This window comes from Xenopus laevis, chromosome 3L (genome assembly GCF_017654675.1).
Source record: "Xenopus laevis strain J_2021 chromosome 3L, Xenopus_laevis_v10.1, whole genome shotgun sequence".
Taxonomy (NCBI): Eukaryota; Metazoa; Chordata; class Amphibia; order Anura; family Pipidae; genus Xenopus; species Xenopus laevis.
Window position 1 is genome coordinate 32,530,415 of NC_054375.1, and position 25,903 is coordinate 32,556,317.

General features: G+C 40.9%; 1 protein-coding gene across 2 annotated transcripts; it reads left to right on the forward strand.

Moving 5' to 3' along the window:
* On the forward strand, nucleotides 1–22,976 carry slu7.L (SLU7 homolog, splicing factor L homeolog). 2 transcript variants are annotated; one of them, XM_018252041.2, is made up of 16 exons: nucleotides 1–153; nucleotides 3,155–3,329; nucleotides 4,087–4,240; nucleotides 4,508–4,588; nucleotides 5,255–5,419; nucleotides 5,558–5,626; nucleotides 6,335–6,382; nucleotides 16,621–16,752; nucleotides 16,854–16,951; nucleotides 18,705–18,772; nucleotides 19,065–19,204; nucleotides 19,345–19,506; nucleotides 20,266–20,370; nucleotides 20,686–20,757; nucleotides 22,068–22,175; nucleotides 22,646–22,976. In XM_018252041.2, exons 2-16 carry the CDS (start codon nucleotides 3,169–3,171, stop codon nucleotides 22,823–22,825), a joined length of 1,743 nt encoding a protein of 580 aa, XP_018107530.1. In that variant the 5' UTR covers nucleotides 1–153; nucleotides 3,155–3,168; the 3' UTR covers nucleotides 22,826–22,976. The 2 variants fall into 2 exon arrangements, with proteins under 2 accessions (XP_018107530.1, XP_041442027.1); XM_041586093.1 differs by lacking the exon at nucleotides 1–153 and adding an exon at nucleotides 752–899.
* Nucleotides 22,977–25,903: the final 2,927 nt, after the last annotated feature.

A 25,903-nucleotide genomic window follows, 5' to 3' on the forward strand; every position in this document is an offset into this window, starting at 1 on the left:
AACAGGAAGTTCACGTTGCGGTTTTTTTGTTTTTTTTGCGAAACTATGTAGTCACGTGATGTCAGTGTGAGGTCCGCGAGCCGGAAATAGACGCGAGCTTTGTGCGACGGAAGGAACCTATTCCTTTCCTAGTGGATATCGTTTGCGGAAAAGGTAAAGGATGGTGGTCTATGTTTATCTGCGGTGCTGCTGGTGGTAATGAGGGAGCTTGTTGCTTTGTAGATTTGGACAGAAGTGCTGCTTGGATGGGGGTGAATTTAGTGGCGCATCAAAAAGTAGGGGGATCAGATTGCAAATCCAATGCTACTGCTACCCATAAGGAGACTGACCTAAGCTTTTGTATCTCAGATATGACACGCACGGAGAACGATCTGTCTCCATTTTATTACCCCCTGACATAAATCTCTTATAATGGTTGTCAGTTGATGGGATCTGCTTTTTATTTTTACCCAAAGGCTGTACATTGTTGTGCTTGTTCTTTTGTTACCAGGCTTGATAATGCCATGGTTACTGTGCCTTTTCCCTCACAAAAGGCTCCCATGCTGCCTGTACACAGTTCCCTTGTTAAAGGAGAAACAAACCCCTTATTAAAAAAAAACCCTACCCCACATAGACCCCCCCGCCTAGATGCTATACCGGGCAAATGCCCCTAACTTTTTACTTACCCCTCGGTGCAGATTCAGGGATCGGAGTTCACGGCAGCCATCTTCCGGGTCTTCGTTAATCTGAGAAATGAGACCGACGTGGCGGCGCATGCGCAGTTGGAGCAATTTACCGGATCCCGGAGTGACAACTGTGCAGACACCGAAATTGACGGAAATTGCCCGAAACGCTGGAAAAAGACACCAGGCCCGGAAGATGGCTGCCGTGAACTCCGATACCTTAATCTGCACCGAGGTGTAAGTAAAAAGTTAGGGCCATTTGCCCGGGGTAACAGCTAGGCTGGGGGGAGAATAGGGAGGGGGGTCTATGGGGGTAGGGTTTTTTTTTTTAATAAGGGGTTTGTTTCTCCTTATTAAAAACTAAAAACTGGCCATAGACACAAAGATACTATCGTACAAAACAAATATTTGCACGATTTTCTGACTGTGTGTGGATTGTTCCGTCGTTTTTCTTGCCATGGCAATCGGTGGTTCAGTCGATCAGACGGGTTGAAAGATTTATATCGGCTACTACTAATATCTCTGCATGTATTGCCTATCTGCCGATATCAATGGGAGTCGGTCGCTACTATTTGTTGGACATAACTTTTGTATGATTGCTGTCTTTCAATAAATGACCCGAGCATAATGTGATTTGTTCTCTTTGTACTACTTTATACTGTACTGATTGCTCTGTGCTCCCATTCCGAGATATGCAAAGCTGCCTGTTTGTGCTGTCATAATAGGGGCCGGGGTTCAATAGTTGCACTTTTGCCTTGCTGCTGGAGACACTGTGGTTGTGACAATGACACCTTGGAATCCTGAGCCTGAGGATAGAACCCACTAGGATGTGTGCTGAGAGATGCTGTTCTGTTTTGACACTGCTGCTCTATATTTACTTATTAAAGTAGAAAATGTCTAAAACATTTTAAGAAAAATGTGTGACCAGTAGCATAAAAAATATTTAAAAAAAAATTTGTTTCCACTTAACGAAAAACAAACACGAGACACTTTTAACTTTAAATTTGCAAAGTCTTCATTAAGAAATAACCGATTCTCCCCTTGCGCTCCTCTTCAGAAAAGGTGACAGGGCAATGGTCCATCACGTGACACTTGATTTCTCCTCCCTGGCTATCTCCTATAGAAGGCAGGGAGGAGAAATCCGTTTCTAAAGAGGAGAATCTGTAAGTTATTTCTTAATAAAGACTTTGCGAATTTAAAGTTAAAAGTGTCTTGGTGTTTTTTTTTCTCGTTAAAGGAGAAGTTAGCTTTATCAGAAAGGTCTATATAAATACGGCAGTAAACCCTCAAAGTAATGCTGCTCTGAGTCCTCTGTCAAAAGAAACACCACATTTCTTTCCTTCTATGGTGTACATATGGGCTTCTGTATCAGACTTGTTTTCAGCATAAACCTCCAGGGCAGGGCTTGAGCATGCTCAGTTTGCTCCTCTCCCCCTCCCATCCCTGCTGTAATCTGAGCTCACAGCTGTAAGTGAGCAGGGAGAGACTCAGGCAGTAAATGATGTCACACCAATCTTATATGGCAGCTTCTATCCTAAACAAACAGAGACAGTGTCTAGAGATGTTTACTCAGGTAAGGTAAAGCATTCTGCAGAATAAATATAGCATTCTAGCTTGCATTATTGTGGCTAATCTGTTGCCAAAAAACTGTCTTGGAGCTTTCCTTCTCCTTTAAGTAGAAACAATTTGCTTTGCTGTTTAGAGTTGCTACCGTCTAGTAAGCAGCGAAGGGACAAACCCTCAAGATACATATAAGTTAATAGGCTCCAAGTCTTATCCTAATATTTATTTTTTACATTTTTCTTAAGATTCTAAAGATGTTAAATGATTTTTTCCTAATGATTTTTCCATTGACAAGCCTGTTTTCTTGTGCTAGAGGCCCATATTAGTTACATGGGTAAAATAGATAAATAGAAGACCATTCTGCATAGGCAAATATCAGTGTTCTGGTAATATAATTAGAATACTTCTCAAGACTAAACATGGAGTAACTTCTTTTTCCCCGCTTGCCCTTTTTAGCTGAGGAGATAACAAAAACCATACATTTTTCATGATTAAAACAATAGGCAAAATTATGATCAGCCCAAGTTTTATTCATTACACTAACATTGCATGTTGAAAAGGGATATACTGTCCAAACTGCTGTGCATATCACACAGTCTCCTTACCAGCATATTATGGTTGTGGAGAAGGAACTGCTTTCCACTGGTATACCATAACTTTGTAAATGCCCCTATCACTTTGGGCCATGATCTGTTGACAATTTAACTTTAAATTAATACACTTTGGTGTATATAGCGCTGTATAGTGCTATATGAAGGATTAGTGATATAAAACAGAGAGGACAGACAGCATAGTAGAAAATTATAATCCCACATTGGCTCATGACCAATCTTCAGTTTGCTGTCCTCTTTGTCAAAATATATATGTCTTACAACACCTTTTTAAATTCTATCAATAGACATGACAAGTATAATGTTTTTGTATTACAGTGTAACATTTGGATATGCTTGGGGGAACAGATATCATGGCGACTCCCCAGGGAGGTGAGCCAGGTGGGCTGGAGGAGCCCAAAAAAATGACAAGAGAAGATTGGAGGAAAAAGAAGGAACTGGAAGAACAGAGAAAGTTGGGTAATGCCCCAGCTGAAGTGGATGAAGAAGGAAAGTAAGTTTAAGACTATGCTTAGTGTTCTGTAGTGCTGTGATGGATCTGTGGGATGCATGCTGGGACAGTCACCCAGCTTCCTGATTTTTATCATTGTTTATAAGCTTCCTGTTGCATATTTGTAACACCCCCCCCCCCCTTTATTTAAAATGCAATAGAAATGGTGTACTACTCTGGTGTTGTAGTAAAATATACATGTCTGTTGATCACAATATAATAGCTGTCTGTAATTCTGTTTTCACCCCTTTAGTTAATAAAAAAAAATGTACAGTAGGGGGCAGATTTATTAAGGGTCAAAACTGTCAAATTCGATGAGGGAATTATCAAAAGTTGATTTGAGTTTTTGAAAAAAATTTAATTAGATTTTCAAGATTTATCAAACTCTGGCCCTTTAAGAATTTGACTATTTGCCTCCTAAAACCTGCCGAATTACTGTATGAGTCAATAAGAGAGGTGCAGTGATCAATTTGGAGATGTTTGGATCCTTCTTGACATTTTTTTTGGGAGAAAAACCCCAAATGGATTTTGTTCAAATTTGGCACAATCGATTTTCAAATAAAATCTTATTCATGTGAGTTAAAAAAAACTTACATGTATTTGAAATTCGAATGTTGATAAATGTGCCTCTAGGTGTTTAGACTTTTCCTTCCTGATATTATTTTTTTAAATATTGCTAGGCTTTGTAAAAGAAAATATCTGCTGCACATCTGATTTAATTTTATGAAGAATGTTCTGCTAAATATTTGTCTTCTACCAGAGATATCAACCCTCACATTCCACAGTACATTTCCTCTGTTCCATGGTACGTGGATCCTTCGAAGAGACCAACATTAAAACACCAAAGGCCTCAGGATGAGAAGCAGAAATATTTCTCACAAATGGATGAATGGTACAAAAAAGGAGTCAAGGAGGTACGTTTTGTTTTAACAGGATTATTTAAAAATAGTCAGATGCGTTCTAAGAAAAAGAGGATGCTCGCTAGGCAAATAGGACGTTTTTCTGTAATTGCACTATGTTATACAAATCAGGTCTTCAACCCTGCAGGGAAAATTTACTGTTTCTTAATATATGTTATCAGTGCAAATGAGTAACTCTACTTTTTTTTGTTGATGGACTTTTATACATGAACTATATCCTATATTATTTTTTTTTATTTTGTATATTTTACCCATTTGTAGGGTTCTATCACAACAAAATATCGGCAGGGGGCATGTGAGAACTGCGGATCATTGACACATAAAAAGAAAGATTGCTTTGAAGTAAGTTTTTTTTTTTTTTTTTCGAATGCAAATTTAAAGAATACTGCATATTATCAGGCGGTTAATTAATCATTTAAAGTGGACCTGTCACCCAGACACAAGAATCTGTATAATAAAAGTCATTTTCAAATTAAGCACGAAATCCAATTTCTATTTTTTTATTAAAGCATTTATAGCTGTTGTAAGCTCATTTAAAAATATCAGCTGTCAATCAAATATTGTCTGCCCCTCCTCTATGCCTTGGGCATAGAGGCGGGGCAGACAATTACTTTCACTTTCCATTCAGCACTTCCTAGATGTCACTGCTCTCCCAACATTCCCCCATTCTGTTAACCATTTAATTGTGTAGCCATGGCATGGAGATGGACATAGGGTGTACCCTTCTGGTGCACAAACAAGATTCTGAGATGATACAAGGCTTGTCTTAATAACAGTGTCCACAAAATGGCTCCTGCCTGCTTGCTATAATTATGAATTCCCAGACTGAAAGAAACAAGATTCAAATAATTTATATAGTGTAATTAAAGTTAATTTTGCTTGATTCATGTGATAAAATAGGATTTTGAATAATTTTTTTGGGTGACGGTTCCCCTTTAAAGGTTCAATACCAAAGACTGTGTTATATTGTTCTGTAGTTCTACAATCCGTTACATATTTATTTAACAGAGGCCCAGAAGAGTTGGTGCAAGATTTACAGGGGTAAGTATAGCACCAGATGAATATGAGCAGCCACAGCTGATGTTAGACTATGATGGCAAGAGGGATCGGTGGAATGGCTATAACCCAGAGGAACACACGAGGATTGTGGAGGAGCATTCTAAGGTGGACTTGGTATGTTGATTTTTATTTTTATCAACTTCATGAATCTGCCATATTTAAGAAATTATAGATTCTTCATTTTGCGTCTCTTCGATTTGAGAATTGAGCCTTGAAAGCTGTTGATTAAGTATTTGTATTGCTTTCTTGTAGGCAAAACGCACACTAAAAGCTCAAAAACTGCAGGAAGAGTTGGCCTCAGGAAAGCTGTCGGAGCAAGTGGTAAGCAGTGAATACAAAACGACTTTCTACAGTACAGGCAGAATATTATGGCTTCCTTTCAATCAGTTGAATCGTGTAGGTCTGTGTAAAATAAAAAAAAAATGTGCATTCAGATTTATTTTTGGAAGTCCAGATTCAGTATTTATGCGCCTTTTCTATATTAGTCAAACTGAAATAGCTTATGGCAAAAAGGAAGGGGGTATATTTTGTTTGTATTCAAAAAGAGATCTACATTCCAAAGCCCTGCAAATGCATCTAGCTTGCATAGTGCACTACTGTAAGGGGTTTATTTATCAAAGGTCGAGTTGATTGTTACCCTAAAAATTCTAGTTTCCGAGGGTATTTTTCAGTCAAAACTCGAATTTTCTGTTAAAAAGCACCTCAAATTTTTCTATATTTATTATAACCCGCAGCTTGAATCCGAAAATATTCCAGCTAAAACCTGGCAGGGTCATATAGAAGACCATTTGAAGATGCTAAAAGGCTTCATGATGTTCAAGTTTTTCATAAATTAGAAAACATTCGAGCCGTGCGTTCATTCAAGGTATAAAAAAAAAAAAAACACACAAACCTCTAAAACGCGACCTTTGATAAATAACCCCCTAAATATTCTCTTTTTAGGGTATATAATTCCGTGTACATTATGCAGCATTACTTTCTGTAAAATGTGTGACTGTTTTGTGATCCATATTGCTTTCTTTACTCTAGAGCTCCCCAAGACACCAGTGGGGAGAAGATGAGCAGAACTCGCAGACCGTAAGAAGCTTGTTATTTGATACAGAATGTTTCAGCATGATTAAGACCTTTATATATTGCATTTTTTTTTTTTTTTTTGCTGCTGAGCAATCTTAGTTCACAGAACATGTGCTGTTTTCTGGGTGACAGCATGATTTTTTTCTGCTTATTTATACATTAGCGGTAGCTGCCATGTCATACTGCTATTGGCCAGTACCATCTATTCACCACTAGATGGTGTTTTCTGGGCGGTGTGCAAGATGCCTAGGCCAAAGCGAACATTGAGGGTACTTTCCATTTCATTTTTAAAAAGGGATGTTTTGCATGCAGTGTTACTTCAGTGTATGAGGTTCTTCTTTATCACTTATTGGAGTATGCAGCTCTGCTATCCCGGCCTGGCTTGACCGACGCGGTTAAAACAGTTGCGAAGATGAAAGCTTAATATAAACCTCAGCTTGCTGTAATAAGAAACAGAGAAAAAAAATCAGAACAGAGCAGATCTGTCTCTCCATGCTGGAGTTGGCTCCTATTTCTAACAGATTATTACAGCTATCTCTACTAACTGATTCCAACACAACAAAATCTAACAAAATAACTGACTTGAGCACAAATATTCACTGTAGAGAGATGGGATTTCTGTCTGTTGCTGAAAACACTAATAAAAGACTAACCTATTCTTTTAAAATAGGGAGTTGATGCTTTTATACTATATAGTCACAGGTATCCAACAACAGTTCTGATTAGTAGAACTGGCTATTTAATCCTCGCCTATTGCTGACTTGGGTGTATAATTAAGCAATCATCTCTTTATTCTAATAGTATCATCTGTTGACTGTAGAATGGGTCTTAAAATAGAACTAAAGCTTAACTAAAGAAGTAGCTAGAAATGTTGTATATTATGTTTTTGAGTTTTTGTACCAGCCCAAGTCAACCGCAGCCCTTTAGCAGCAAAGATGTGTCTCCAAAGATGCCCCAGTAGCTCCCCATCTTCTTTTCTCTTGCCTAGATTGGGGGACACAGGCACCATGGGGATGAAGATCCTGTTGCTTGGAGAAAGGACACTAAAAGGTTAAAGTGGCTCCTCCTCCTCCTGCTCTGGGCTTCATCCCCGCCTACCTCCTCAATCCTCAGTTTTCTTTAGTGTCCTCAGAAGGAGGATGGACACTTCGTGGCTGGGAGCAATGGTACAGATTTATTCAGTATCATGCCACTACTAGGGGTCAGTGTTTCTCTTCCAGAACCCCTCCAGCCAAGGACTTCTGATCTGAAGATGCTCTATAGCCTTCCCGCTCTACGGAGGCTGCAGGCTGGGGAACTCCCCCCCACACTACCCTGGGCACTGGTTCCCGCTCTCCGGAGGCTGCACCAGTAGCCACAACGGAGGGTATGTCTTTTATTGAGCATTCCTGGCTGGCACAAGGAGGTAAGTCAATTCCCTCCTCCCTCCCCCCATTACATGCTGCCTGTCAGCTCTGCAGAAAGGCATTTAGTTTCACTTTCACTGCTACTCTCTCACACAGATTTTCCTAGGCATTTAGTTTCACTTTCACTGCTATTCTCTCACAGACTGCTATTCTCTGACAAAGATTTCCCTAGGCCAGGGATGTCCAAAAGGTAGATGGGATCTACCAGTAGACCTTTAGCTGGTCATCAGAAGATATAAAGACACTGTCAACACACAGTTTGTCTAAATCACCCTCCTGTTTCATGCTTTTTATTTGATATTTATGTTAAGGTTACAATATACATTTTCTCATGAATCAATATTAAGTAATATTTTCCATGGAACAGAATTCTAACAATGCTTTTATATATGTAGATCATAATGGGACAACAGCACTAAAAGTAGTCCCCGCATTGGTAACTCAGTGCCATTCCCAGCGACCTTTCGCGCCACCATCTGGCGATGCGTCTATTTCATTGTGCACGAGTCGCTGCACACGCGCCTCACGGGCGCCATCTTACTAAGGTACTATACCAAAGCCCGGGAAACCTCTCTGGCGGCCATTTTGGGTCCGCATCTCTCTCTCCAGTACTGAGCGTTTCCAGCCTCACTGTCTCTCACAGAGAAGAACAAGGCACCATTCCTTCCTACCTTGGTGAACAGGTAGTTACACTTCCCTTACTCTTTCTCTAGGGGATTAACACTTCCCTCTCTCTATGGGACCTACTGTGGGGTTTTTCACTACTTCCCTCTGTCTCCACAGATCGCACTCTAAGGGAGAAGTGGTTCACTCCTCTGGACTCTCCTAATATTTCCCCAATATCTTACTTACTGGGTTGCACTACATAGTATAGCCATGCAGGCAGGGCAGATGACCAGTCCCTTCCCAAGCAGGCAACTGCATGTACCACCAATGCAATTTAGTATTTGGCATGGGCTACTTGCAGACCTAAATTTGCTAGTGTTTTGGCTGAGCCAATATGTGAAGCCTGTAAGACTGCAGCAGTCACTGCACAATTACAATCCCACACAGCCCTACCAGCCAGCTCTGCGACAGCTACGGCTAATCAAACGAGCTTGGATTCTGAATTGGTGTACGCTCTATCTCTAGCGGGTCTACAAAACCTAGCCAGAGTTCCAGAGACTCTAGATAAGGTCCTACAGCATCTATCTACAGAGCCTCACAGACCGGTCACTCGGCAGTCGGCCACAAAGCGACCTCCCCTTTCCCCACCAGTTTTGCCTGATGAACAGGAAGAGGCATTGGGAAGAGGGACAGATCCTATCCGCAGATGAATAGGATCAGGATACCCCTAGATCACAATGAGAGGTCGAGAGCCTGATTCAGGCACACCCCACCTTTAGCAGAGCGAACCACTAACATTTTTAAGAGGCAAAAGAAGTCTTCTTGTGTCTTTCCAGCCTATGAACAGCTGGGTGACATTGTTAAAGCACAATGGAAAACGCCAGACCATAGAGTCCAATTTTCTCTTGCCTAGATTGGGGGACACAGGCACCATGGGGATGAAGATTCTGTTGCTTGGAGAAAGGACACTAAAAGGTTAAAGTGGCTCCTCCTCCTCCTGCTCTGGGCTTCATCCCCGCCTACCTCCTCAATCCCCAGTTTTCTTTTAGTGTCCTCAGAAGGAGGATGGACACTTCGTGGCTGGGAGCAATGGTACAGATTTATTCAGTATCATGCCACTACTGGGGGTCAGTGTTTCTCTTCCAGAACCCCTCCAGCCAAGGACTTCTGATCTGAAGATGCTCTATAGCCTTCCCGCTCTACGGAGGCTGCAGGCTGGGGAGCTCCCCCCCACACTACCCTGGGCACTGGTTCCCGCTCTCCGGAGGCTGCACCAGTAGCCACGACGGAGGGTATGTCTTTTATTGAGCATTCCTGGCTGGCACGAGGAGGTAAGTTAATTCCCTCCTCCCTCCCCCCATTACATGCTGCCTGTCAGCTCTGCAGAAAGGCATTTAGTTTCACTTTCACTGCTATTCTCTCACACAGATTTTCCTAGGCATTTAGTTTCACTTTCACTGCTATTTTCTCACAGAGATTTTCCTAGGCATTTAGTTTCACTTTCACTGCTATTCTCTGACAAAGATTTCCCTAGGCCAGGGATGTCCAAAAGGTAGATGGGATCTACCAGTAGACCTTTAGCTGGTCATCAGTAGATATAAAGACACTGTCAACACACAGTTTGTCTAAATCACCCTCCTGTTTCATGCTTTTTATTTGATATTTATTGATATTTATGTTAAGGTTACAATATACATTTTCTCATGAATCAATATTAAGTAATATTTTCCATGGAACAGAATTCTAACAATGCTTTTATATATGTAGATCATAATGGGACAACAGCACTAAAAGTAGTCCCCGCATTGGTAACTCAGTGCCATTCCCAGCGATCTTTCGCGCCACCATCTGGCGCTGCGTCTATTTCATTGTGCACGAGTCGCTGCACACACGCCTCACGGGCGCCATCTTACTAAAGTACTATACCAAAGCCCGGGAAACCTCTCTGGCGGCCATTTTGGATCCGCATCTCTCTCTCCAGTACTGAGCGTTTCCAGCCTCGCTGTCTCTCACAGCTTACTGAATGTTCAGGTATCCGCCTTATCTATCCTTTTTCAGCAGCAGCAGCTTGCAATGCTGCCCAACATCAAGACCTTCCTACAGGGAGCATTGAGGATGATACCTCCATACCGTCATACAATCCCTCCCTGGGATCTCAATAGGGTACCTTCTGTATTGCAGGAGCAACCGTTCGAGCCATCGGCTCAATTCTATTAACTCTGCTGACTCTTCAGGTAGTTTTCTATTAGCCATCACTTTGGCTAGACTAGTTTCAAAACTAGCAGCTCTATCTTGTTGTCCACCATTTTTGATTTTTTACAAGGACAAGGCGGTGTTGAGACCTACCTTGGATTCTTCCTAAGGAGTTCCATCTTAACCAGGACCTGCTGGTTCCTTCATTTTGTCCTGAACAAAAAACTAATTTGGAACAGTTACATATGTAGATGTGGTTCGTTCTCTCAGAACATACACCAGGGCTACCAAGAGTAGAAGGAAGCTAGACAACCTCTTTGTCTTACCAGAAGGACCACGGAAAAGCCTTAAGGCATCTAAGGCCACCAATGCAAGATGGATTAGGTCAACAATCTTGAAGGCCTATGAGGTACGAGGTAAGGCCACACCCTTCCGGGTTCAGCTCATTCTACTTCTTCACTCAGCACTTCTTGGGTGGTTCCTCTCCAGGCTTCAGCAGAACAGGTCTGTAGGGCTGCATTGTGGTCATCCACACACACCTTTTCCAAATTCTACAAGCTGCATACATTCGCCTCAGCCGAAGCGAGCTTCGGCAGGAAAGTGTTGCAGGTGGTTATTCCCTGAACACTAGGGGTAAAAAGTCCCGCCCTCATGGGTAGCTTTGGGACGTCCCCATGGTGCCTGTGTCCCCCAATCTAGGCAAGAGAAAAATAGATTTTTGTACTTACCGTTAAATCCTTTTCTCTTGTCCTACATTGGGGGACACAGGCCTTCCCTCCCTGTATTAGTTCATGTTAATATTGATCAGGTAATATCTTATATAATTTTTGTTGTTCAAATACCAACAATTTCAAACAGCAGGTGGTTCATACCGTGCTTAGCTTGCATTGGGGAGGAGCTCCTTCTCTTCACATGGGCAATTGGTAGGGCTCGTCATCTCTTCTTCGGTCAGAAAACTGAGGATTGAGGAGGTAGGCGGGGATGAAGCCCAGAGCAGGAGGAGGAGGAGCCACTTTAACCTTTTAGTGTCCTTTCTCCAAGCAACAGAATCTTCATCCCCATGGTGCCTGTGTCCCCCAATGTAGGACAAGAGAAAAGGATTTAACGGTAAGTACAAAAATCTATTTTTCCATCTCTTTACTCAAACTTATCCTTTTACTTTACAGACCTTGGTCTTCACCCCCAGCAGTGGACCCACCGGTCTCTAAATTGTCAAAGACCACCACCATTCCAGTAGTCGATGCGGCTTCCTTTAACGATCCTATCGACAAACGTCTTGAGGGTTTCTGCAAGTCGATTTTTACAGCAGCAGGCAGAACTCTACGACCTATTATTGCCACCCCATGGGTATCCAGGTCAATGGAAGTTTGGGTGGAACAGGTGGCCCAACTCATGGCTCAGAAGACCCCTCCACATACCTCTTTCTAGCTCCGATAGCGGACACAAATACATAAATTTGCGTAGCAGTCCTGGACGCGGCTAAGCTCGTCACAAGGGCTTCGGCATAATCCATTGCAGCCAGACGTTTCCTTTGGCTAAAAAACTGGTCAACAGATCTTACCTTGAAGTGGTCTCTGCTTGGTCTCCCATTCTCGGAAAAAAAAAAAAAAAAAAAAAAAAAAAAAAACTTTTTGGTGCTGAACAGAGAAGGAAAATTCTCAAGCTACAGAGCCAGAGGTCCCAACATGAAAAGCAACAAGCTCCGACCCGCCCCAGATTCCAGTCAAGGCAGAGCACTTCTTGGTCAGGAAGCAGAGCAGCACCTAAGCCCGCACGGGACAAACAGCCTCCGCATGAGGAGGTGCCCACCCCTGAAAGCTAAACCCTTTGGCGGACGCTTAAGTCACTTTCGGGAGGTGTGACGGCATAGAGTAGTGGAACCCTGGGTCCTACAGATCATTTCTATCTCATAGAATTCGCTCAGCTACCTCCGAGGTGATTTTCCATCTCAAGGCTCCCTACCACAGAACCCAGGCACTCAGCTTTCCATGTGGTTTCCACACACCCTGACTGCCTCCGCGGGAGTAATGGCGTTCCCTCAAGGGTAAAAGGGGCTTCGGTTTCTACTTAAACCTGTTTATAGTACCCAAAAATTATGGATCTTTTCACCTGGTGCTAGACCTAAAGGCACTAAACGACCATGTAAAGAAGCACCACTTCAAGATGGAATCCATCCAGTCAGTCCTAATGTCCCTGGACATAGAGGATTTCAGGGCGGTGATCGACATCAAAGATGCATACCTGCATGTCCCCATACATCCCAACCACCACTGGGTCCTTCACTTTTCAGTGGCAGGAGAACATTGGCAATCCCTGGCACTCCCCTTCAGACTATCCTCCGCGCAAAGGCTATTCACAAAGGTCATGGCTGCGGCTCTAGAGGACCTGCGACTGCAGGGAGTGAGTGTCATACCATACCTGGACGACCAACTTGTAAAGGCCAGTTCCATGGCACTGGCCACAACTCATCTCCAGACACTAATGCTGTTAGGTTGGCAGATAAACTTCCAAAAATCTCGATTCATACCTTCCCAGAGTACAGAATATTTAGGGCTTGATTCTTCATTGGGAAGAGCCTTCCTTCCCCAATCCAAGATCACCTCCATGCAGGGGCTCCTGTCATCTCTGCAGAAAATGGATCAGGTACCTTTAAGGTTGCCATGAGAGCGCTAGGGACTATAGTGTCATCCTGCGATTCCATATGCGCAGCTCCACACCAGAGCCATGCAGAGCCTTACTCCAACACCAGAGGAGGAACTGAGCGAACCTAAACTGCAGGATTCCCCTATCAGATCTAGTTTGAACCTCTATCAGTTGGTGGCATTGACCAACAACACTTCCGTCAGGAAAACCCTTCCCCAATCACCAGTGGACAGTCATCACAACAGTTGCCAGTCTACAAGGTTGGGGAGAAGTATTGGGAGACCTAACCGTACAGGGACGTTGGTCACAGAAAGAACTACTCCCCATCAACATCCTGGAATTAAGAGCAATCTACCTGTCATTGCTCCAATGGTCAGGCAGACTTCAAGATCTACCTGTAAGAATACAGTCAGGCAATGTGACAGCGTTGGCTTTCATCAACCACCAAGGAGGCACAAGGAGTCAAGCTGCCCTACCAGCTATCTCCGCAGTATCCCTGGAGTGGACAACTGGATAGCAGATTTTCTCAGCCGAGAGACCTTAGATCAGGGAGAGTGGAGCCTACACCCAGAGGTTTTTTCAACTGATTCTGGCAAGGTGGGGCACTCCGGAAGTAGACTTAATGGCATCCAGGTACAACAACAAGCTTACGAGGTTCTTCACAAGAAGCAATGACCCTCTGGCCCTAGCATGGACACACTGGTGGTTCCGTGGCAGTTTCACCTAGCTATGTCTTCCCACCACTGGCACTTCTGCCAAGGGTAATCAAGAAGGGTAGAAACAGTTGTAGTGGCACCCTACTGGCCACACCACACTTGGTTCGAAGAGCTCATAAGTTCATCAGTGGACGCACCATTCCACCTTCCAGACAGAATGGATCTGTTATCTCAGGGACTGATCCTCCACCTGAGTTCACCATGGCTGGATTTAACGGCATGACACTTGCAGCCATAATCCTAGCCAGATCAGGAGTTCCAAAAAAGGCCATACCGACCTTACTAAGGGCCAGAAAGCCCGTCTTCGCACGCATCTACCACAGGGTATGGAGGACATTCATATCCTGGTGTAAATCTAAAGCCAAAGACCCACAGTCCTGGGACGAAAGTAGCCTATTGTTATTCCTTCAGGAGGGTTTAGAAATAAGGGCTGGCACTCAGCTCACTGAATGTTCAGGTATCGGCCTTCTCTATCCTTTTTCAGCAGCAGCAGCTTGCAATGCTGCCCAACATCAAGACCTTCCTACAGGGAGCATTGAGGATGATACCTCCATACCGTCATACAATCCCTCCCTGGGATCTCAATATGGTACCTTCTGTATTGCAGGAGCAACCGTTCGAGCCATTGGCTCAATTCCATTAACTCTGCTGACTCTTCAGGTAGTTTTCTATTAGCCATCACTTTGGCTAGACTAGTTTCAAAACTAGCAGCTCTATCTTGTCGTCCACCATTTTTGATTTTTTACAAGGACAAGGCGGTGTTGAGACCTACCTTGGATTTCTTCCTAAGGAGTTCCATCTTAACCAGGACCTGCTGGTTCCTTCATTTTGTCCTGAACAAAAGACAAATTTGGAACAGTTACATACGTAGATGTGGTTCGTTCTCTCAGAACATACACCAGGGCTACCAAGAGTAGAAGGAAGCTAGACAACCTCTTTGTCTTACCAGAAGGACCACGGAAAAGCCTTAAGGCATCTAAGGCCTCCAATGCAAGATGGATTAGGTCAACAATCTTGAAGGCCTATGAGGTACGAGGTAAGGCCACACCCTTCCGGGTTCAGCTCATTCTACTTCTTCACTCAGCACTTCTTGGGTGGTTCCTCTCCAGGCTTCAGCAGAACAGGTCTGTAGGGCTGCAGTGTGGTCATCCACACACACCTTTTCCAAATTCTACAAGGTGCATACATTCGCCTCAGCCAAGCGAGCTTCGGCAGGAAAGTGTTGCAGGTGGTTATTCCCTGAACACTAGGGGTACAAAATCCCGCCCTCATGGGTAGCTTTGGGACGTCCCCATGGTGCCTGTGTCCCCCAATCTAGGCAAGAGAAAAATAGATTTTTGTACTTACCGTTAAATCCTTTTCTCTTGTCCTACATTGGGGGACACAGGCCTTCCCTCCCTGTATTAGTTCATGTTAATATTGATCAGGTAATATCTTATATAATTTTTGTTGTTCAAATACCAACAATTTCAAACAGCAGGTGGTTCATACCGTGCTTAGCTTGCATTGGGGAGGTGCTCCTTCTCTTCACATGGGCAATTGGTAGGGCTCGTCATCTCTTCTTCGGTCAGAAAACTGAGGATTGAGGAGGTAGGCGGGGATGAAGCCCAGAGCAGGAGGAGGAGGAGCCACTTTAACCTTTTAGTGTCCTTTCTCCAAGCAACAGGATCTTCATCCCCATGGTGCCTGTGTCCCCCAATGTAGGACAAGAGAAAAGGATTTAACGGTAAGTACAAAAATCTATTTTTCTGCTGATTCACTGCACATGCTCTGTGCTGCTGTCACTTACTGAGCTTAGGGACCAACACACGATATACAGTACACATAGAATATAAATGCCACAATATAAGGCAGATTAGTAATTAATACATATAATTACTACATGGCAGCACAGAAACCAGTGCAAATAGCATCAGAATTGAATAATCAGCCTTGTAGCAACAGCTTATATTTAAGACCAAACTCGTTTTCTGCTTGATAATTTGCGGCAACCCCTAAGCTTAGCTTCTCAACAGCTGCTCAGAGCCCACTGAGCATGTGAGTGTCACAGACACTTTCCAAGATGGTGACCCCCTGTGATAAGTTTGAAGTCCTGGATCATTGCTGCTATTGACAAGCTGAAACTTTAGGCTGGTGCAATCAGTTCAGTATGTGAAATATAGCATTTTTAACCATATTATTTTTTAGGGTTTAGTTCTCCTTTAAGGAGAGATTTTTCAAAACGGCACTAGCATAGGGTGTCACTTTTCCCAAATGCCCTCTTAGAGCTGCTCCGCTCAGCAGTGAGTGAAGTAAAATAGAAATTTATTGGAGCAACTGTTCAGTAGCAAAGTCCTAATGCCCGTAGTACATAAAAATCATGTGTCCATATTTGGAACACTCATTGCTGGATTCTTTTGGGCAATATACCATATATATATATATATATATATATATATTCTCCTTGGTACTAATATAGTATATTGGTACTATAGTACTAATATATTTTCAGTTTTAATGCATTTAAAAGACCTCTGTTTCTGCGTTAATATATTTAAATACTATACATTAGGTCGCAAGCCATTATTCTAGTTGTGATAGCTCGTTCTGATTTCCCATACATGTATATACACTTATTATTTTTTTGCAAGAGAAGGGGGAACTACAGCATACAAAATTTTTTCAATATGCCTTTCAGGAGAAGGATCGTAACAGTGAGGATGAGGATGAAGATAAGTATGCAGATGACATTGACATGCCAGGGCAGAACTTTGATTCCAAGAGGCGAATTACTGTCAGAAACTTGCGTATTCGTGAAGATACTGCCAAGGTAAGAGCCGCATTTGAGAGAAGATAAGACAGTGTGATGATCAGTCATTTAGGTGTTTGTGTTCTTCACCTGTTTCTAAAACTTGTTGTTTCTTCCTGTAGTACCTGAGGAATCTGAACCTTAATTCTGCATACTACGATCCCAAAACAAGAGCCATGAGGGGAAATCCATATGCTGATGCAGGAAAAACACCAGAAGAGTATGTACTAAACTGCTGTAATATGAGAGAGAGAAATTATTCATTGAGCAAAGCCTTGATATCTTAAAGTACTCACCCACCCAATAGTATGTGGGGGTTTTTTTTTTAACTTCATAACCTCACAAGCCAAGTAGGTGTGCCAGGTGACTAAAATGCACTGTTAGCCATTTGATTTCAATAAAGGAAAACTTTACCCCCAAAATGAACACTTAAGCAACAGTTATTTTATATCATATTAAGTGGCATATTAAAGAATCTTAGCAAACTGAAATATATATTTAAGTAGGGATGCACCGAATCCAGGATTCGGGCAGGACTTGGCCTTTTTCAGCAGGAATCGGATTTGGCCAAATCCTTATGCATGGCCAAACCGAATTCTAGCCTTAATTTGCATATGCAAATTAGGGGTGGGTGGGAAATCTCGTGATTTTTGAAACAAGACAAGGAAGCAAAAAATGTTTTCCCCCTTCCCACCTCTAATTTGGATATGCAAATTAGGATTTGGTTCGGTATTCGGCCGAATCTTTCGCTGAGGATTCGGGGGTTAGAGGATTCGGTGCATTCCTATATTTAAGTAAATATTTACATTTTTCCTATGAGCTCCCATTGTATATTATCTGTGCTGTCTTAGAGATCGCCTGACAAGAAATAATGCCGCTCTAACTGTAACAGGAAACAGAACTTTAGTTCTTAAAGGGGAACTATAGCAAAAATGAAAATTTTATATAAGCTTCTATATACTGAAATAAGAAACTTTCTAAATACAATCAATTAAAAATTCTGCATGGTTTCTGAAAAAATCAAGTTTATATTCAATGTTCCTCTCTCAGCATCTGCTTCTCTTCATTCTGTCTTCATGCAGCAGTTGGGTGTCAGATGAATGATCCGATATATCTTATAGGGTGAGGCTCCCTTTCCTAGCAGATGTATTAAAACTCACTCAAATAGCTGATTCCAGTACAAATAAAATCTAATAAAATAGCTGCCTTTTGCACAAATGCTGTATATAGAGAGACAGGATTTCTGGTGATTTTAATAGAGTGAGCTCTAATACATCTTCTAGGGCGGCAAAAGGAGCCCCCCCTATAAAATATATTGGATCATTCATCTGACACCCAACTCCTGAATAAAGACAGAATGAGGAGAGAGGAATAGTGAAGATAACTTGATTATTTCAGAAACAGTACAGAATGTTTAATTTGTTTTATTTAGAAAGTTTCTTATTTCGGTGTGCTGAAGCTAATATTAACTTTTCATTCTTGCGCTAGTTCCCCTTTAAAATGGCAATTTCCTATTTAGGATTACCCAGTGACACATACTACTAAAAAAAAGTATATTCATATGAAAATGGTTTATTTACATGAGGCAGGGCTTTGCATATGAGAAGTTATATACAATACATTGTTATAAGGGTCTACATTTGTTTGGGGGTATAGTTTTCCTTTAAGTCATTTAATTATCCAGGAAGGCTCATATTGTGTCCTATTTATTTGCTATTTATTTGTAACAGTTATACATTTCCCTGTACTTGAAGCTAACTTATACATAGGTTACATAGCATACATAGGTTTTATTAATAATCTTAATACTGGTGTTCCACGTCACAGACAAGTTGCAGCTCCCTAGAAGTCTAGGTATAGGATCCCATACCTGTACATAGGGAACACAACTATTTTTGCAAAAGCTGAGCATAATGGTATTTTGTATTCTATAACTTATTGTTTAAACTGATCCATTCTGTTTTTTTCTACAGAGTTAGTTACGCTGGTGATAACTTTGTTCGTTACACTGGAGATACGATTTCAATGGCACAGACACAGTGTAAGTTGTTTTAATGTTGTATTCTTTTTGCGTGGATGCTTTCAGATTGTGATATTAAATAAAGCCTTTGTTTTAGAGTAGAATTTTTTTGTAAAAAAAAAAAGAAATAGTGGGTGATGGCAAATTCTACACAGTCCACTAAACAACATTGCAGAATGGAAATGTGTGTTTAAGAAGCAGGAGGAAGTGAGTTGTAGGCTAGACAAGTCTTTTATATTAATGTGCCAACAAAATGTGTTAGATTGTTTGAGTGTTCTAAATCCCACTGAAAACCCCTTTTAATCTCACACAGTGTTTGCCTGGGAAGCCTATGAGAAGGGCTCAGATGTTCATCTGCAGGCCGATCCTACAAAACTTGAAGTTTTGGCACAATCGTTTAAAGTTAAAAAGGAAGATTTTGAACACGAACAGAAGAAAAGCATTTTGGAGAAGGTATCTATTAATCTATTATCTATTAATCTATGGGAAAACTTCTGAGAGTGCAATAAGAAATAAGGCAGTACATTCATATGTCACAAAGAGATCACAGTTTTTGCTAGACTTGCTGAACTGTTTCTATCACCTTTTTGCAGTATGGAGGCCAAGAGCACCTAAATATTCCACCAGTTGAGCTTCTTTTGGCCCAGACAGAGGACTATGTGGAATACTCCAGGCACGGCACAGTCATTAAAGGTCAGGAGAAGGCAGTTGCCAAATCCAAATATGAAGAAGACATTCTTATCAACAATCACACAGTAAGTAATTAACAGACGGTAGTAATATACATAATGGGCTTTAATGTGTTGTATCAATAGCTTAGAAGTTTGGGGGGGATCTTTGTAGACCTGTTTCCATAACTCCAAAAAGGATAAGGAATAATTTTGAAACAGAAAATATAACCCGATATACAGTAAGTATGTTTTGGCCACTCGTATGGAAAGCTACGGATTACATTGATTTGTTACATTACTAAAAGAAGTGCTTGTCCAGTGAGTTATAGAGTTAGGGCAGTGATCCCCAACCAGGGGCTTTTGTTGCTCCCCAACTGTTTTTACAATTGAATGTTGCTCACGGGTAAAAAATTTTGGGGACCTCTGAGTTAGTATAACCTATCCTTCCATTTTGGCCAAACTGGGGTTCAGCCTCTTGGCGAAAGCCCTTCCTTGCACCAGGTCTCGTGTAGCTGAAACAGCCTTAATTGTATAAAATACGGGTGTGTATGGCCATCGTTAGAGGCAATGGAACTAAGGACATATTTGCACAGAAGTCATAAAGCCAAAAAGAAAGACCTGTATAAAAGGAATCTGTGGCTCATCATTCTAAGCAAAGGAATGCTGTCTCTCTCTCTCTCTCTTTTTTTTTTTTTACATTAGTTTTTTCCTTTCTTCTGTTTGCTGCATAAAAATATGTTTTAACATTTTATGTTCAGTTTAGAAATGTAAACTGGGGCAGTTCTGTACCTTTGAAGTCTTAACTTGTACACAATATGGTAAACATTTGTTCTTCTTTTTCAGTGTATCTGGGGATCGTACTGGAAGGACGGCAGATGGGGCTACAAATGCTGTCACTCCTTTGTCAAGATGTCCTACTGCACAGGCGAAGCTGGCAAAGACATTAATGTAAGTGTTGTTATTTCCTGCAAATATTTCTGCCAAGCAATGGAGGCAGAGGTATTTTGTATGAAAACCTTTAACTGCAGGATGCGGAGTGTGAAGGATTTATTGTTCCCTCTGCTTTTTTTCCCCCCACAAGGGCCAACACTTTTTATTTCTGAACACATATTGAGCTGCTGTTAATCAGGATCAGCCTTATGCTCTTGCAGTTAACAAGTCTATATTAACTTGGGGCTGTTTGCTCCATAATATGAGTTAATTTTTTGTACTATTGAGCCATGTTACTGGTTAGTTAACATTTGATCTTTTCTCTTTTGGTAGAATACGGACATCTGTGAAGAGGACTTGATGCCCACAGAAGAGGAAATGACCAAGCCAAAAACGTTGGTAGAGGTAAGTTTAAATGTGGCTCTTTTATGGTAATCGTGGAGAGCCAAATAATCACGCACTTCAGGCTATAATGCTAACTAACCATTACCCTTCACCATCGTTGAATTGAAATACTATACTATATAATGCCTGTAGGACCACATGTACCATGCAGTCATATGCTCTATATAATATGCATTATGATTCATTTTCACAAACGGACACTTTAACTCATCTGTGCATACCATGTCTCGTTGCCTTGTATTTTGTTACATTTTTAAAATACATTGTTCTTGGACTTGTGTCTCTGACATTTCATATTCATTTCAAATTGCCCTGGACAATACAGCGAGACCCGGTTACCCTATAAGCTTTTATAGTGTGATCTATTAATGGAAGGTATTTTGCTCATAACTGCAGCTGCATCTCTGCTTACATTTCTGTAAATGTTCCATAAGTTATGTGTGATCTATCTATATACTAAGCTGCAGCTGGTGTACTGAAAACACACGCAGGCTTGAGAAAGGGCAGGAGCCTGAAACGTTGCCTGGTCTTTGGCATAAATAAATTCAGATTTTCACCATTGCTGCAGCATGAATTTTTCTGTGAATAATTGGTTCCTTTTGCGTAACTGCACCTGACGCAAGTATAATTGTAGCAACTTGTCTATAATTGACTGAAAACACACGCACACACTTAAATGAAGGAGACTCCCTGGAAAACACGTGCAACAGATGTTTTATTTATAATCCATAATAGGTTAGCACTGAATATGGTTACATGGCATTTGTATCCTAAAGGACAAGGAAAGCCAGATTCAGTCGGGTGTCAATATGTTATGAATTAAACTGCTTAGTTTCCCCAGGTCGATGATCTTTCTTGTAAAACATACACCCAGATTTGCAAAGCCTGGGAAAGGCAGGTTAACATGGTGCTGCAGAGCAACAAAATTCTCTAGGCTGGTTTATTTTTCATGAGAAGGCGCATTCCAAAAAGTCACCGGTGTGCGGATATTCTTTATTCTATAAACCGAACATAAATTATTATAGGTGGCTGGTCTTTTAAGATACAGACTCTGATTGGCGTACCAAATCAGCTGAATTGGGCAACGGTCCTCTGGGCTGACAACCTGAGAAGATCCTTACATGCATAGTGTATAATAATTCTGCTTAGTGCATGTCACAAGTTTAGATCAATCACACTTGATTAACCAGGTGACAATAACATGTTTGCAAATGTGCTTGGCTTACACTCAGGTTTACCATTAATAATTACAATATTGTGCTTAATATATAGGTTTTATTGTAACTCTTTTTTTTTTTTTTTTTTTAAAGATTCATCAAGAAAAACTGAAAGACAAAAAGAAAAAGAAGAAACACAGGAAGAGCGGAGATTCTGATAGTGACAATGACGAAAAGAAAAAAAAGGACAAGCTAAAAAAGGTGAGGGCGGCTCTCTTAATCCATGTAGACTGGTATAACGGCAACAATATTGTGCATTTAGGAAGAAATCATTCCAATGAAACTAGGCTGGTGTGATTTAAATCAATTCCACTTTGCCTTTTTTTCACAATAAAAAAGACTTGCCAACACATTAATATAAGTTGAACACAGATATGCTTGCATCAGGTTCCACTTGCCTTACTGCATGGAATGTCATCCAACCATCAGCCAGGTAATCGGACCAGTCCCCCGGATCAATTTAGTGCTGAATTCATTTCACTGTAGGCCTTGTGTACGTGCAATTGGCTGTTTTTGCACACTGTGCCTTGCATTGATGTTTTTATTAGCTGCTCATTGTTAATTTAATGAAATAAGCAAACCCGTGCCTCTCTTAGCATGCTGTTCTTTATGCTCATCTATGAAAAAAGTAACTAAATGGAAGATTTTTTTTTTCTCCTCTCCAAATGAAGGCATTGAACGCAGAAGAGGCCCGTCTTAAACAGGTAGAAGAAATGATGCAGTTGGATGAGAGGAAAAGGGGGTATAACAGTGTATATGAGAGTCGGGAGCCAACGGAGGAAGAAATGGAAGCTTACAGAATGAAAAGGCTGAGGCCGGATGACCCAATGGCATCTTTCCTTGGAAAGTAGTTGGGTTCGCCCAGTCATATCTGAAATGAAGCTGCATTGCTTTGTATTTTATCCATCTCTATGTCAGCATTGTGTGTATATTCTCTGTCTCGGGCTAGCATTTATCGATATTGATAAAATAAAATATTTTTATGGTTAAGTATGAAAAAAACTGGTTTCCCTAATTAATTGGTAATGAAGCAGGCTGTCACGCACCCCTAAATTGATTGTCCTTATGGTGCAGAAATCCAGAACTCATGCTTCTTCTAAATATAAAAAAAAAACCTCATTATGGACTATAGGGTTGCCCTAGATGTATGCATACACTTCTGTTCTGCTGGAAACATCAGAATCTTAAGTGCAAGCTCACTAGGATATAACATTTGCATATGAACAGCTGAACCTCACATTTTATGGGTCGCTTCCATTGGTGCTTACTGCCAAAACAATACACAACATTCATTATTTAGGAAGCAAAAACACCATTAAAGAGTTAGTTCATCTTTAAATTAACCTTAGTATACTGTTAACAGTCATTCTGAGAAAAACCTGCAATTGCTTCAGCCACAGCAGGAAAAACTTAACATACAAAGAATTTTTACATCTTTTTAATAAGCATCGGGGCATGTTATAACATGCTTATCCTAATGAGATGGAGTTTCAGGAAGCCCCTACACCGTCCTATAGGAGTCCCCATAAAAGAAAGCGGACTTTGGAACCATGAAAAAAAGAAACCTAGATGACTTTGGCCCAAATAAATGAGGGAATGCATCACTGTTTGGGATGTTCACAATGCGGCAATGTTGTTAAAGTACAAGTAACACCAAAAAATGAAAGTGTTTTAAAGTAATGAAAATATCATGTACTGTTGCCCTGCACTGGTAAAACTGCTGTGTTAGTTCATATAAACAAGCTGCTGTGGAGCAATGACGGAAATTCAAAAACGGCTATATGGCACAGGTTAACTAATGGATAACGGACAGTGCTTATTCGCTATCTGCTGTGTAACCTGAGCCATTTCTCCTTTGAATGGCTGCCCCATTGCTACACAGCGGCTTATTTATATAAACAATATTAGTGTTTCTGAAGCAAACACAGCAGTTTAACTAGTGCAGGGCAATACTGCATTATATTTTCATTACTTTAAAACACTTATTTTTTGACGTTCCTGTTCCTTTAAAGGATCAACCTTCAGCCATCCCCAATCAGGCAAAATATATAGAATAAGAGGGTATCGTACATGTGCCTCAAAATATGTGCTAAATTATATTAAATCACAATAGAACCATGGGGCATGAACCATGATGACTCCTATGGTTCTGTTTGACGTTTAAAAAATTTTTGTTCCTAATTTGGGGGTGGAGCTAAAGTATCTGTGGGTATAAAGGGCGTGAACTGAAGATCATGTTTTATAAAGCATTGTGTTTTTCTGCATTTTTTAACTTTTTTCAATATATGCATTTTTTCATTTATGGCTTAAGTCAAAGGATGAATTTTCACTTTCACCTATTGATAAATACTCTTAAAAATCCCATTTATGACTTAAATCAAAGGATGAATTTTCACTTTCACCTATTGATAAATACTCTTAAAAATCCCATAGAAATGAATGGAGAGTGGTGGAATTTCACTCTAGAGGACTGTGGTGATCTCTAACTTCACTCTTTGATAAATATACCCAATAGAGCGCAAAACAGTAAATAAAACACTTTGACAAAGGGTTATTAAGCCTGCACCACATAAAAGTATGCAGGTACCTAATCAAACCTCATTTTACAGGTATAGGATCTGTTATCCAGAAACCCCTTATCCAGACAGCTCCAAATTATGCAAAGGCTGCCTCCCATAAACTCTTATTTTAAACAAATCCTTTAGATTTTTAGAAATGATTTCCTTTTTCCCTGTAATAATTAAACAGTAGCTTGTACTTGATCCCAACTAAGATATCATTCATCTTTATTGGAAGCAAAACCGGCCTATTCGGTTTATTTAAATGATTTGTTAGTAGACTTAAAATATGGAGATCCAAATGAAGGAAACTGGTCCCAAGCATTCTGTATAACAGGTCCCATACCTGTACTCGGTTCTAGAATTTTTCTGTATTTCTAATGTGCAAATAAGAGCCACTTGGTTTAATCCCTTGGTTAAAAGTGCACTAAAAGATGGAGATTTGTCTTCTGCTGAAAATCTGTACTTCCGTTGGGCAATTTACCGGCCAGTGGTGGGGGCGGTAACTAAATGGGCGGGCCGTGACTTAAAAAGGGGCAGAGCCAAGGGGTCGTGATGCAAAAAGGGGCGGGCCACATAGCAAAAGGAGCAGAACACGAAGAAAAGGTAAGTTACCACCCGAGGGCCAAGGGCTTTTGTTAAGGGTATTACAAATCACCGGCAGCTACATTGCTGGTAAATTTATAATACCGGGCCCGGCCCTGGCAGGTGTTTTTTTCCAAAAATTCATCAATACTTTTTAGAAACACTGTACCTGCGAAGGCAACCTGCTGTATTTTCTTATTTTACTTTATAGTTAATGTGGCCATACTTTTTATTTTTTTAGCAAAGTGTAAAGTGTTTTGTGACTTTATTTGGTCATTTTTTGCAGACATATTCTCAAACGGCAGTGATATTGATTTCATTTTTTATTTGCTAAAAGATCTCACTGAGTGAGCATATATTCCAGAGGAGTTTCAGTCGAAACCAACCCATAAATGGGGGAGTGCCTGAATAGGCAGCTGATTGTGCTGCTGGGATTTTCCCAGCTAAAACTGAGCTTTACAGACAGGAAACTGAAAGAACAAGCGCGTGATCGGAGTTTCCTCTCACTGCAGTGCAATGGGGATGTATGACAGGAATAAGATAACGGGGAGTAAATTAATAGCTATATTGTAGCTGTAGTACTAGTCTTATTATGTATGAATTTTGTGTGTGTATGTAATATACAGTATATGTATTCTAATTATCTTAATAATATAAGAGATATAAATAAATGTTTGGCATATGCCTTTTTTTTTTATTGGCTGCTGCAAGTCGTACAGCTGGCATTTTCACACTCTCTGGCATTACTGGCAATTTGTTTTTATATTTTGTCACTATTTTCTGACC

What these genes read in the sequence shown, in the direction of transcription:
- slu7.L (XM_018252041.2), top strand. Translation starts at nt 3,169, where the DNA reads ATGCTTGGGGGAACAGATATCATGGCGACTCCCCAGGGAGGTGAGCCA. An exon ending in GAAGTGGATGAAGAAGGAAA is followed by an intron (nt 3,330 to 4,086) that starts GTAAGTTTAAGA and finishes GTCTTCTACCAG; the next exon opens with AGATATCAACCCTCACATTC. An exon ending in AGCATTCTAAGGTGGACTTG is followed by an intron (nt 5,420 to 5,557) that starts GTATGTTGATTT and finishes GCTTTCTTGTAG; the next exon opens with GCAAAACGCACACTAAAAGC.